Source organism: Rhagoletis zephyria, unplaced genomic scaffold (genome assembly GCF_001687245.7).
Source record: "Rhagoletis zephyria isolate East Lansing unplaced genomic scaffold, Rhagoletis_zephyria_1.1 Rzeph_scaffold_02606, whole genome shotgun sequence".
Classification (NCBI taxonomy): domain Eukaryota; kingdom Metazoa; phylum Arthropoda; class Insecta; order Diptera; family Tephritidae; genus Rhagoletis; species Rhagoletis zephyria.
The window spans coordinates 4617-19377 of NW_016159690.1; the positions used below are offsets into that span (position 1 = coordinate 4617).

At 35.4% G+C, this 14761-nt stretch overlaps 2 protein-coding genes across 2 annotated transcripts; one reads left to right on the forward strand and one right to left on the reverse strand.

Moving 5' to 3' along the window:
• The first annotated feature begins 366 nt into the window (after window positions 1-366).
• Window positions 367-9225, forward strand: LOC108367254 (uncharacterized). Its single transcript, XM_017621845.1, has 3 exons — window positions 367-380; window positions 8274-8463; window positions 8542-9225. Exons 1-3 carry the CDS (start codon window positions 367-369, stop codon window positions 8881-8883), a joined length of 546 nt encoding a protein of 181 aa, XP_017477334.1. The 3' UTR covers window positions 8884-9225.
• A 192-nt stretch (window positions 9226-9417) lies between these two features.
• Window positions 9418-10061, reverse strand: LOC108367255 (putative nuclease HARBI1). Its single transcript, XM_017621846.1, has 2 exons — window positions 9941-10061; window positions 9418-9761 (listed from the first exon to the last, which is right to left on the reverse strand). The coding sequence occupies exons 1-2, from the start codon at window positions 10059-10061 to the stop codon at window positions 9418-9420; spliced, it is 465 nt and encodes a 154-aa protein (XP_017477335.1).
• Window positions 10062-14761: the final 4700 nt, after the last annotated feature.

Below are 14761 nucleotides of genomic sequence, written 5' to 3' on the forward strand. Positions count from 1 at the left end.
CTTCGTACCTGCCGTCTGCTCTTCGAATTGTAGTTTTCCTGTAGAGGTCTTCACAGTATTTGTTTTCCATCGAGGGTTCAGTGGGGTCCACCATGTCTTCTTGCTCTCAAAACCGTTTTAGCAGTTCGCTTAGAGAGTCGCCCGATGTTTCTTCGACTCTCGTGGAAAATGAGGACACTCGAGCTTGGACAGGGCCACTGAGAATCCATCCGAAGATGGTATTCTGTGCCAGCAAGCTTCCGACTACATTTTTGATTCCTGACAAAAACAAAGACACCAAGTCTATTTTACCTGGAGTGAAACAAGAGGGATCAGCGAGATCCAACGAGGAAAATTGGGTCATATCAACATCTTTAATGGTGAATTATGGAAGCAACTGGGTAAGTTGTGGTAGAACTATCCACCTTAATTTTTGTATCCGTCGTGCACAGCGTTAGTTGGCATATTTCGGTTGAATTTTGGACAATTCTTCCTCCCATGCCGGAAATCTCGTATCGAGCCCTTTTGGTCGGAAGTCTTAATAAATTTTTTACTCTCGAGGAGATAAATATTTTCTCGGAGCCGGGATCAATCAAGGCTCGTACGCTGTTGGTATCTCCTAAATGTAGTATAGGCACCATCGCAGTTGGGAGTACCACCTTTTCCTTACTGGTTGTATGGTGAGACTGAATGGATCTTTGCTCTTCTTGGTTCGGGGAGTTGAAGCGAGTTCTTCTGTAGACCTAGCTGTAGTGGTGTGTACTGTCGATTTTCGAAATCTGGGCTTCGAGTTCGAGTTGTTCAAGTTTTGAGTTATATGAAGCATAGAGTGATGGGTTTTTGGCAGTACACACATATAAAACTGCTTCCACACTCTCTAGACGTGTGAGAAAACGCTAAGCAGTTCTGGCAGTATCCATTCTCTTTAATAAACTTCAGTCGATCTTGCACCGAAATCGATTTAAATTTGGGGTAAATTTTGAGTGGGTGAGCAGGAGATACTTGGCATAATTTGCAAGAACTGACGTATTTTTGATCGTTGTGGTAGGACCGAACTTCACTGGAGTTAGGGTTGGAGTTGTGAGGTGGGGTTTTTGTTGAGTTGAAATAAGGGTTGAAGTTTTGAAAACTCTGTTTGGGGTTCTGGTAGTGTTTTGCTGTCGGGTTTGAGTTTTGCGTGGTCTTGAACTTTGAAGGGCGGTGGGCATTTAACCTTTCAACTACTTCATACCTCGTTGTTAAAAATGAGTCCTTTTCGGACCAACGAGGAAGGTCTTTCCTAGACGACAGGGATTGTTCCCACAGAGCAAGGGTTTCTTCTGGAAGTTTGGATGTACATATGTGAATCAAGACCGGATCCCAATTTGTGATCGAGACGCCTTGAGCTTTTAAGATAGAGAGGCAGTTATTTATGCTCGTTTGCAACTTTTGCAAAGATTGGCTATTTTCGCTGAAAACCGGAGCTAGGTTTAGCAGAATTTTGAGCTGATTATCAACGAGGATTCTGCGATTTTCATATCGTGATCGCAAAGCTTCCCAAGTGAGTTCAAAGCTTTCATCGCTGAGTGGGTATTGCTTTACAATGATGCCAGCTTGGCCTTTAGTTTTATATCTCAGATGATATAGTTTTTGTGCGGGGGCTAATTTTAGGTGCCTAATGTATACTGCCGTAAACATATCTCGAAAAAAAGCTGGCCATTCTTCATAGCCCCATAAAAATCTTGGGTATCGCAGTTTTCGGTTTGAAAAGTTCTAAAGCTTCGGTCATTTCCGCTTTGCAATTTTGATAGCTATCATTGCATTTATCGAACATTCGTTCGACCGATTCGCTTACGCTTACGTAAGAGTCTGAAAGGTGTATGTATTGATAAGTATCCAACACCAGTTGCCAATTTTGCTAGAGTGGCGAGATTTTAACATTCAAAAAGGCTTCAGTTTGGTCCGAAACTAGTGACGGTGACCACGTGGAGCAAAAAATCTCCAATCTGTTCGTCTCGAAAATGAACTTTTTAAATTCTCGATCAGACCTTGATTTTGAACTGTCTCGCTTTTTCGGGTCTGCGGACAGTTTCGGTTCCACATCCAGTGTGCCCTTATTTGCTGCCTCCATCATTAATATATGTACTTATGTATTTGAAAAACTATCTTAAGTATTTAATTTGAGAAATAAATAGAGGTTTTAAGTTAGTGATATTGAATTCAATTTGGGAGATGATGTCTGAGTATGATTTAAGAACTTAATTTTAGAAATAAAGAGTGGTTTTAATTGAGCGAGGTAATGTCTGAGTAGAATTGGATAAGATCACAATAAATGAGAATTGAGAGACTGAATGAGATTTGATTGAGTTGAGAGAGGGAGAATTTCTTATTGAAAATTTAATTAAAGTGTATAAATATATACTTGTATATGTACCTATCGCAAGTATCTATTGCAAATATGTTTGTTTGTGCTCGTTTAGTTTAACTTCGCAAAATTCCTACACGTCTATTCGGGTTTGTATGTACCTGTATGTATTTATTTAAGGTACGCTTGCAGCTCATAGCCGATGGGTATTTATTCTGAAGTAAAACACTAAGCCATATCTATGGGTAAGTGTGTCGCCAATTTTACTTTAAAATATTCATGTAGTTTCGTTTGTTTGTTCGACTTTCGGTTTCTATCTATTAATTTTCTTAAATTTTTCCGAATTATACTGCGAATGAAATCGTATCCAACTATTAGTACTGGTGAAACTATTTGAAGAATTCACCTTGATTTACGCTACCACCCTAATAAGTGTGCACACCTATATATATGTGTGTATGTACATATATACGTAAATATGTAGGAGTTTTAGCGAGAGTATTACAATTCAAACTGGAGATGTATGAATGTATGTGAAAATGCAGCTTAAGCGAACTTTGAGTGACATTTGTGTTTGTGAGAAATGTGTTTTTTTTGTTAATTGAGGTTAAAAATTAATTTCCAAAATTTATACTAGGGACGCTACCACCCTAACGTGCGTGTGTACATATATGTACATATGTAGGGAATTAGGTAGCCCAAATTAGAGATGGACACGGGCCCGACGGGCCCCTGCGTAAGCCCGCGGGTACGGGACGGAATATTTGCTGTCAGCGCGAATTCGTGCGTGCATGGGCGTTCAGTAAAATTTCATAAACGCACGAATAAGCACTGTTGCGCTTTTGGCAACTTAATAAGGGGTGTGTTTATGCCTTTTAAAAACACGATGCAGAGGGACATCTTTCGTTCGTAGTTTTAAATAAAAGAGGTCGAGATTCTTCTTTAAATATATATACAAAATTCAATTCTTTATTAGAATTCAAGCAAAAAGTGGACTGTAGTAAAAAGGTAATAAACTGATGCAGTCTATGCTGGTCAAGAGTTCTATTGCGAGTGCTCGAGCCCTTCGCGTTGTAAAAATGTTAGGTTTTAACAACTTTTAATATGTGTGTGTACATGTGTTCGTTTTAATCTCTAGGTGCAGACATAGATATGTTCGAAAGCCAATGTATACATTTTTATATAATTCAACATTTTACGTGTAGGTACATTAGGGAAAAATTCAAATTTTGGATGGGTGTGCTATTCAGTATGAATTCAAAATATAAGAATGCGAAACATGTACGCATATATGTATATTTGTGTATATACCACAATTTGTGTCCTCAACAAGCACGAAGAAGCCCGTTGCTAATACTACAAATTTAGATAAGCTTTTGTTTTTATACAAAAAAAATAGTACATATTAAAACTCTTGATAAGAGAAAAGCAAAAAAAGAAATATTTGGAAACCGATAGAAAAAATCAGATACTTAGTAGTTTTGTTTACATATCCGCACATAAAATATCTTCCACTTTTTCTACTTCCCAGAAAATATATTATAAAGTCTTTGATGTAAAAAATTGATTCGCTTAAGTAAATATACATACATAAACACAAAATTTAAAATATGTACATATGTATAGATACAATAAAAGTTGACTCTTTATTTCCGGGCTGGGACGTGTCCTGTCGTGCCGGGCCGGGCCCCACTGAAATTCTTAACGTGCGGGCTCGTGCGTGTTTTTGAAAGTTCATTATACACTCGTGCCGGGCCGGGCCTGAAACTTTAGGCCCGTGCCCATCTCTAACCCAAATTGACAGTTTGTATGTATGCAAATAAATGAGAGCGAAATATTTGAGCTATAGCGAACTTTGAGTTAAATCGATGTTTCGAACGAGTTTTTGAGTTTTGTTATTATCAGCGCATGAAGTTTTAGCGCCCAAGTAATGGATATAAATACTTATATATATATGTATGTACATTAGTGTGTGCCTTTATTGAAGCATATAATATAATGTGCATATAGCCATAGGCATATATTTATATATGTAAAGAGACCGGCGGTTCTGGAATGTGCTTTAGCTGTAAATCTTTATTTTCACATACATATATGTAGGGTGGCCAGATGCGCTGATTTAATCAGTACGTGTGCTGATTTTTTTCTATTGTACTGATTTTTAAGAGCCCGAAATCAGTACGCAAAATCTACTGATTTTTTGAGTTTGTACTGATTTTGTACTGATTTTTACATTTAATACTTTTGTAAATTGGTGTTATTGACATTTAGTTGAGGTTTACATGTGCAAAACAATGGTTTTTGACAACTCATACGTGTGAGCAGATTGAAAGCATTAATTAAATTTAAACCCTTATTAAAAAGGTGTCAGCTTGCAATTGTTTCGTTTCCTAGGATTTCGCAAAATAACAAACTGTTTGGATTCAACCCAACCCAACTTCACGATTTGCAGGTTTTACAGGATTTACAGGAAAAGCTGGTTTCGCCATTAATAAATCTTATGAAAGTTGGTGGTGAGTTAATCATATATCAAATACACTGAGAAGATTACAATAAGAGACAATCTTTCGATTATAATTAAACATCCACTGAGAAATCGGCTGTCAGTATTTCAAACTTAAGACGACTACTGCTACGGTGCAATGTAAGTTCTAAAAATTTGGAAAAGGTGCAAACTACCGACTCGTGGATATGATATATGTAGCTTTACTTTGATTTTTGATGTTCGACCACCTGTAATTTTACTTGCACATACACATTTAATACTATTAAATTTCATTCGTACTCGAAAATTCGTTTAGCGATAATTCGGTAATATACCTTTTAGTCAACATTTTAATGTGAATGTTGTATTTAATAAGCACACCAACTAAATATGTTTTAAATTTATAGCTTAAAATATGCAAACAGATTCTGACTCGAGCTCGTCTTCTACTGAATCTGAATGGGCTACAAATTTTTTTTTCTCAATTCTTATAAATTTTCTAGAAAGTTTGAGACTTCAACTCACATGTCTTTTGTTATAGAATTAACTATATTTTTATAAAAAAATTTAATTAAATAAAGAAAGAAAAAAATTTCAAAACCTGTCAATACATTTTACTACTATTTTCCTGAGCACAGCTGTACATACATACGTAATACCATTGATTTGTTTTAAAGTAATGAATTTTTGTATTGATAAAAAGTCTATTAGTTATTTTTTTCATTAATGCGCTGTTATTTGGTTGTTATATTGTTAATAATAAAAAATACGCTTAAAAATGAGCTAATTTTTATGGCTCTGTACTGATTTTTGATCCCAACTGTACTGATTATGTACCTATAATATCTGGCCACCCTACATATATGTATATGTATATATATGTTTTTACACATGTATGTATATTTCTAAAAAATGGGCGCGAATTTTCTTTAATATATCCCCAAACATTTATGTATGTTCAGATAAATTAAAATGACCTCATACGAAACTAACAGTATAAAAGTTCGTATGTAGGTATATATGTATAAGTGTTTGCAAAAATTTCGTCTTTTATACAAATAAAGTTCGCTATAGCTTTTGCTCAAAGTCGAATAAAGGTCACTTACTGCGGCATCCTACTTTTTTTGTTTATTTCTTTTTGGGTAACCTGATTACGCGTTATGGGCTTTGGGCCTGGGTTCTCTTGAGTGTTCACTTGGTCCCTTTGCTTTCATTGGCGTGATTTTTGATAGGTGGTGTCGGGTAGCTCATTTTGACCTCAGTCTGCTGCCTTTGCTCCACACAACTTCCGAATGGGTTCCTTTTAACTGTTGGTATAGCCTGTTTTTAATTTTATTCACTTGGCTTATATATTTTTATTTGTTTTTTTCGACCAATTTTTGTTTTCGCGTTTTACTTAGTTGCACTTAGTTTTATGATTTTTATTTTATTTTTTCGTTTGGTTTTTAATTGAATGTTCACTCCGAGCTTGTGACCGCCGCCGAATTTAGATAAATCGCCATTAAACTCGGAAAAAATAGGGGTGGGAGTTGTGTATTAAAATGGGTACGAGTACTTTAAATGTATCGTATTAGAGTGCGTGGCCGATTCAATCGTAAATTGAACGGCTCGAAGGATCATTGGCGAGATGATAGCAAGGTTGCTAATATCTCGCGGGGGTGAAAGAAATAAAAAGAGCAAAATGTACAACTGTAAAATTCAAATTAACTTTAATTACAAAAAATTATGAATTCAACGATTATATACAAGCGATCTTGGTGATATATGAATGTATATTGAGTTTAAAAGAAGATCCGTTTCGGTGGACGGTCGCAGACGTATTGCAGCTTTGTTCTTACAAAGTGCGTGTGTTTGTAAATTCATGTTGACGAGTATGAGAAAAAGTTTTTTGAGGGATTTCAGAGCTCTATGAGGTTGCCAGCTCTCTCATCTTGAACAAGTATTAAGAAGTGCAGTTAGACTCATCTTCTTCAGAATAGAGTCTAGTTTATTGTGTAAAAATTTCAAATCAATCGATGCACAAACGTCTGAGATATAACGAGTTTAAATGAAAATTTCGCAAAAATTGGCCGCTGTGAAAAATCAAGTTTTGTGGCTTTTTCGACATGAAGGCGTGAAAGCAAAAAATCGCCCTGGGACGATATGCGCAGAGAGAGGAAATTTTTATTTCACGCATTGCGCGACCCTTTATGTATAGATCTTGGACTCAAGTAGAGATGGGCACGGGCCTAAATTTTCAGGCCCGGCCTGGCACGAGTGCAAAATCAACTTTTAAAAACACGCACGAGCCCGCACGTTAAGAATTTTAGTGGGGCCCGGCACGACGGGACACGTCCCAGCCCGGAAATAAAGAGCCAACTTTTATTGTATGTATACATATGTACATATTTTTAATTTTGTGTTTATCTATGTATATTTATTTAAGCGAATAAATTTTTTACATCAGCGATTTTTATAATATATTTTCTGGGAAGTAGAAAAAGTGGAAGGTATTTTATGTACAGATATGTAAACAAAAGTACTAAGTATCTTGTTTTTTCTATCGGTTTCCAAATATTTATTTTTTTTGCTTTTCTCTTATCAAAAGAGTTGTGATATGTACAATATTTTGTTTGTATAAAAAAAGCTTATCTAAATTTGTAGTATTAGCAACGGGATTTTTCGTGCTTATTCGTGCTTTTATGAAATTTTACTGAACACCGCACGAGTTCGTGCTGACAGCAAATATTCTGGCCCGTACCCGCTCGTGCCCATCTCTAGACTCAAGTAAAGAAACTAGCTGCGTATATACTGATACGGCAGAATTAGGAGGAATGTAGCAAAGAGCTAAATAAACATGACTCAAACCAGCCTGTACACTTATATATTTAAATTCGGTATATTCAATGACAGGAACACTAACTACCTTGGATGGTACCGACGAATGCACCACAAAAAGAACATCACCGCCGATTCTGCCCTCGCGGTCGCTCTTGTATATTTGATATTCATTTGGAGGAATTCCGGAATTAAAAATATGAGGTTTGAGCCATGTTTCGGCCAAGGAAATAATATTATAGTTGCCGGTAAAACCTTTTAAATATAACTAAGTTAATTTGGTATTCAAACCTCTAACGTTGCGATAGTAAATACTTATGGCCCTATTATGTATGGCGACTGATAGCCGATGGGCAACCATAGACTGAAATTCACATTACGTATGGCAACTCGTTACTGACTGTCGGCTACTGGCAAGGCTACTGAGTCTGGTAGCGCAATTTTCTGTATTATGTATGGCTACCATCTCTTTTTATAGTATACACAAACGTCAAATTGAAGCAACTGATCAGCATCAGTCGCCATTGTTATATTTTGCGAATTTTGGAGGAGAAAGCTGAAACAAATTGTGATCATGGCAGAAAAATTGTAATAATATGTAAATTCTATTTATATTGGTATATAATTAACAGTTTGATATTTCTCCAGGCCAGTGAAAATTACTAATAGCAAGCAATTTGAGCGTTTGGTGCATTTAATGCAATCCAACCCAGGAATTGCAAGAGCAACACGGACGTTTGGACAAAACAAAATCCAAAACGACGAACAATGGGACGCTTTTGCTACCGAAATAAATAGTTTCGGCCTTCCAAGTAGATCTGGAAAAGAGTGGCAGCGGGTAATAATTTTTACTATAATATATGTACATACTGCAATAAGCATTTTCATGTACATATGTATACATACATTTGTGTAGGTATGGATTAACTACAAGGCCAAAACCAAGAAGAAAATTAGTGCAAATAACCGAAATATAAGAACGACTGGTGGAGGCCCATCAGAGGAGCAACCGTTATCTGCACTCGAGCAAGTGGTAGCAGATATTTTACACACAGACGTAAGTGTAAATCCGCCCGGCAATGTGTTTGGTATTGTGGAAATGGACGAAGACGAACAAAACGTAGAGCCGTCATGCAGTTCTTCGCCAAATATTACGATAACTGTTCCAAAAAAAAGGCAAAAAAAAAATATTGAAGAAATGAAAGTGGACATGTTAAAGTCGCAAACTTTAAATAACTCGGATATAGCACAAAATTAAAAAAAAATGGAAAAAATACATACAAAATTAGCAAATATGCTGAAAAAAATCATGATTTAAAAAAAGAAAAATTTGAACTATTAAAAGAAAATATGAATTCAGAGGCAGAACTTAAACGAAAGAAAATTCAACTTATCGAATACCAATTAAACAATATGTAATTTTAAAGATTCAATCAGGCAGTCTCTGCAATTCACTTCCGAGTGAATTTCAATCCCTGCCAATTTGAATTCAACGCGAATTCGACTCAAATTCTCTCGAAAGTGAATTACAGAACCTGCCTGTATATTTAAGAGTTTTGTTTGGGCGGATTATAAATCGCACCAAGTTACCTAAGGACTGAAGAACTGAACTTTAATTTATTTGAAAGTATTTTAAATACTCAAGAGGCTTTTTGTAGTACAAATGAAAGTGTTTTTTTTTTATTCATGAGTATATATTTTTTATTTAGTGAAATGTGAACTATTTTTATTGATTTTTTAAATCAATAAAGAGATTTTATTGTAATAAAGAATTCATTAAGTTATTTCTTATTTATTGTGCTAGAATATTATGGATGGTTGTTACAAAATCAGAATTTATATCTGTGTCTATAGTCTCGGCTTCAATACTGGGTTCTTCAAAACCTGACTCAAAGCGACGGCCAATATTGTAAATAGCACAACAAGAATTAATGATGGCAGTTGCTTTCTGTGGAGCATAGTGAAGTCCGCGCTCAGAAGATAGGCATCTATATTTTGATTTCGAAACGCCAAAAGTCCATTCTATAATGTTCCTCGCCTTGCAATGTACTTTGTTGTATTTGCTTTCTGGACTGCCACTCACTGCGGCTCGAAATGGAGTCATCAGATATGTCTCCAACGGAAACCCAGCGTCACCTACCGCAACAAACACATTTGTTAATTCTTTTACAAGTAGGCAGATGGTGGGACCAGTTTTCGGATCGCTATCGCAACACTTCGACATTCATCACACGTCGGCAACTTGCTATATCGATCCGAAAATTGTTGCTAACTGGTTACAGAATCTTCCTACAGGTTGTGCTTCAAAATATCACCTAAAAGCCATGTGTTTTCTCCTGTGTTATTCGACATAATTTCCTTGAGTCTACTATTATTCCATATGAAGGCATCATGTGTGGCTCCTGGATATCTGGCATCGACATACGTTATGTTCATATAGAAATCGCAAACCTAGGTAATAATGAATTTGTGTGTATCCACGATAAATATGCGGAAACTAACTTACCATTAACGCGTTTATACTGAAAAATCCTTTTCTGTTTATGTACAGGTGTTGCAGTTCCTTTTCAGGTGCTAAAATGTGCACATGAGTGCCATCCACACAACCCAACACACCTGGAAATCCACTCTTATTGTAAAAATTTATTTTGCTTTTATTCTGCTCTTCTTCGCTAGTGTCAAATTTGATGTGCTTGGGACAAATCTTCTGCTCGATTAAAGAAGTAACTTCAGTTAGTATTACTGACATAGTGGGTTGGGAGATGCCAATATTGAAATCATTCCCTTGGCATTTTTGATAACTCCCTTCCGCAAAGAAACGGAGCACTGCGCAGAGTTTAAGAATTGGAGGTACCGCAGTTGATCGAAAGCTGCTTTTGAAATGAGGGGATAGTTCCTCCAACAAATATACAAATGCTTCCTTTGATATCCGAAAATTGCTTACGAACNGGCAAGTATACAAATGCTTCCTTTGATATCCGAAAATTGCTTAGGAACCTGGAGGTATAGATTTGTTAAAGAAATATGTACATGACGATTTTTTTAACTTACTTAACAACTGGTAGATCCAAAGGATTGGAGCGATCCCTTATGTGACGCCGTATTAGAGCAACGTTTGCACACTCTTCCCGAGTTGCGAAAAATAACTCATAGCTGCTGATCATTCTGCTTTCTTTATTTTTAAAAATATAAATGTTTCCCAGTTGTGACGATTTTTTTATTTGTTTACATAAATTGTCAAACACATCGGAGCAAAGTTGCCAATTACTTCGAAATGTACATGTCAAAAAAGCAAACTCAGGGATGTTTTCTGCGTTTTTCTGTATACTGAGATTAATCGCTATACGTAATACAAAGTACGACACTGGTAGCCGCGGCTACTAGACCGGCAACTAGACACCAGTCGCCATACATAATAGGGCCATTAAATTAGACTTGCGAGTTAGTTTTTTGAATCAGAATTAAGATTAGAAATTTTAGCTACGTTGCATAGTTGGACGTTCCCATATAAGCTGCGGCTAAAAGTAGTAACCGTACTAGAAATTCGCTGAAATTTGGTATATGCGCTGTTCGTAGGTTTGCCAACCGTACTATAATATATAGTATTGTACTGTTTTTCCCGTCGGCGAACTACAGTATCGGTCATATCTATAGCACGCCTTTTCAAAGTGATATTGTGTGCCACTTAGGTTTATTTATTTATTTTTAAGAATTTTCAATTAAAATACAGTTTTTTCTCTAACAAAACTCATATAAACCCAAGTTTAAAAACTTATAGAACCCTACAAAAAAATGCAACAAATTTTGACCTAAATTTCAAACTTTTTTCTCGGAAGTGTTTGAATTTTTCTGAATACACAGTTTTATAGCCCAATCAATTTAAGTCTGATAATGTGCAAGTTTCGAGTGGCTAAAAGTTACCGCTGATTTTTTAGAATTTTTTTCGCCAAGGATGTTGCGGTTTTCTTCCATATACAAATAAATTGAGTTTATTCATTATATGGAAGCCAATGCGACAAAAAAAAATTCTAAAAAATTAACGGTAACTCGTAGCCACTTGAAATTAGCACGTTATCAGACTAAAATTGCAGCGGCTAAAAAACTGTATACTCGAAAAAATTCTAACACTTCCGAGAAAAAAGTTTGAAACTTAGGTGAAAATTTGTTGCACCTCTTTGAAGTTTTCTACAAATTGTTAAACTTGGGTTTATATGGGGTTTGTTAGAGAAAGAACTGTATTTTAATTGAAAATTCTTAAAAATAAATAAATAAACATAAGTGGCACACAATATCACTTTGAAANGGTTTATATGGGGTTTGTTAGAGAAAGAACTGTATTTTAATTGAAAATTCTTAAAAATAAATAAATAAACATAAGTGGCACACATTATCACTTTGAAATGGCGTGCTATAGATATGACCGATACTGTATATACTGTTGGAAAAAAATATAGTACCTATATTTCTTCAATTATAAATACAAATATATTTCAGTAGTTTGCCTGAAAAATGTGTATTAAAATGGATGACCTTTCTACTGAACCAACAATATTAAATGAAATATTCTTCGGCCGCTGTGGTGCAGTGGTAAGCAGTGCGCGCTTCCACTCCGCAGGACCCGGGTTCAAACCCTGGTCAAACCAACATCGCAAAAATATAGAAAAAAGGTTTTTTCTTAACAGCGGTCGTCCGTCGGCAGGCAATGGGAAACCTCCGATTGTATTTCTGCCATGAAAAACAGCTTCTCATAAAAATACAATCGCCGTTCGGAGTCGGCGTAAAACTGTGGGTCCCTTCGCCTTGTGTGACAATATCAAGGCGTACGCCACAAGTCGGAGGAGAAGCTCGGCCAAACACTAACACATGTGTAAGCGCCAATCTATTATTATTATTATTCTTTAAAGTAAAAGGTCATTTTGAGTTTATAATGAAAAAAGGTAACATATTTTTAAAAACACTGAGAAAGAATTAAAACAAATGTGCTTAAAATTATTTCATTTCTACCAACAACTTCGGCATTCACAGGAACATGGAAAAACACTTAAAAATCGTTTTTACTTTTTCTTTTAAATAAAATACTATATACATTCGAAGTGTACTATATTTTTTCCAATTTTTTTGAAAAAGTACTATTAATATCTTAGAAAATGTTGGCAACCCTAGCTGTGGAAAATGGTAAAATTCAACGTGGTACTATGCTCACATCTCTCGTGGGCGGAAGTTGTAAATGTTATCCGATTTTGGTGCAATTCAGAGTATATGCTGGTTTTAACGAAAAAAGCATAAATCTGAATGATCGTCAAAATCCGTTTACATTATCGCCCAGTAATTCTAGAAAAAAAGGAGCAAATAAAAAACATTTTTTTTTATGAGATTCGGTGTGCAACTTTTTTGGCTCCAAGTACTAAATTTTATGAATTTTGGAGTAAATGAACAGGACCACTTATTTTATTTCTAAAGAAGTTTCTATTTCTTCATTTTAAAAATGACAAAACGAAAACATTTACAATACCTGCATACTAAGTTATGTGCACGATATGTATTTACACTGAAGCTTTAAATTTTACCTACACTTTATACCACAAAAGCTGAGCTAAGGCCAGCATATTATTTATTTTATGTACACACCAGAGTATTTCCCTTCAGCTCTACAATAAAAATTCGATAAATTTTACAGGAGGTGGGTCTATAAAAGGAAGAATAGAAGCTGAACTCTCAGTTCCTCGCAGCTGGAACTATTTGAGATATGACACGCATATTTAATGTTTACTTGTCCTAAGTATTATTTAGCTCGCTTCCTAGGTCCTTTTTAAATACCCCTTTTTAAAGTAAGCACTAGACAAATTTTATACTCACAAAATTATGTAGAATTTCAAAGTAAACTATTTTATACATTTCAAAAGATTTATAAAAATTTAAAGCAATGCTTGACCACATATATATTCAAAAACTGCTCATCAGTCAAATTGGCTTTTTATATATGCGCACAAGTGGAAAAATTAATTCAAATTACTTGCGACAAAATCAAAATTTTTTCGTACAAATTTTCTTCTTATTGTTCCTGCTTTATGTTCGTGTCATGATTGCAAATATGCATTTCAATCAAAAATTCCGTTTTGGTTTGGGTTAGATGAATATTTTGCTATGTATCTGCGTAAATCCTTTTTCAGAATTCGCTCACCCGTTTTTACTACTTTTGGCCGCTGTAGTCTCATTGTTCGTTGTTATAACTTTTATTAGGTTTATACTCAAACTCGCGAACAAACGCCCTGGTCGGCCAAAAAGAATTATTTTGTAGTGAATCAAAATCTTCAGGAGCTACATCAATTTTAAAAGATGAAATATCGCGATCGTATTTAAAATTAAATTTACGAATTAATACATCTTTAGTTTTAATTTTAGTCGATATGTATGACTGTATATCATCCGAATAAGTGTCTTTAACAAATCTAGAGGCAAAGATTGATCTTCTTGGGGGAATTACAACTAACTTTTTGATAATGATGTCTGATATGCGGGATTCCGAGTTATTTGGAGGAACTATGTTAGACGGTGCAGCGTCAGATGTTGATGGCAACACTGTTAAATCAACGGTTTGATTGACGTTATTATGGATAAGGCTTTAGATAGCAGAGGCTATAATGCCTAAAGGCATGGAGGAGAAGGATTAATAAGTTCCAAGGACTGGGATGAAGGATTTTTCTGAGTAGATTCAGTGACTATCTTTTTTGGTGGACTACTAACACGCCTACATTTATTTTCTCGGCTATCCTTAGAGTGTGGAGGGTTGTCGACACAGCGAAGGCCCTTCCCTCATTAATAGCGTCTAGCACCCTACCGCTCAAACCAGCACATTTTATATGGGCAATCCCATTGCAGAGCCAGCATGACACATAGGAGTCGCTTTTAACGTGGCAATTGGTATTAATACACGACATGTTTAAAATGATATTTCTTTACAGGTTTTAGGTTTATATAAAATATTAGAAGCAAAAAAGCCAAAAAGTTTTGAAAACGATGTTTCAGAGAACCAATTAGCTGGTAAATATCTGTTTGAAAGCTATGTAGCGAACAGTTTTAAATATACTGTATTTTGACACTTAATAAACACAACGCAAACAGCTGTGATAAGGATG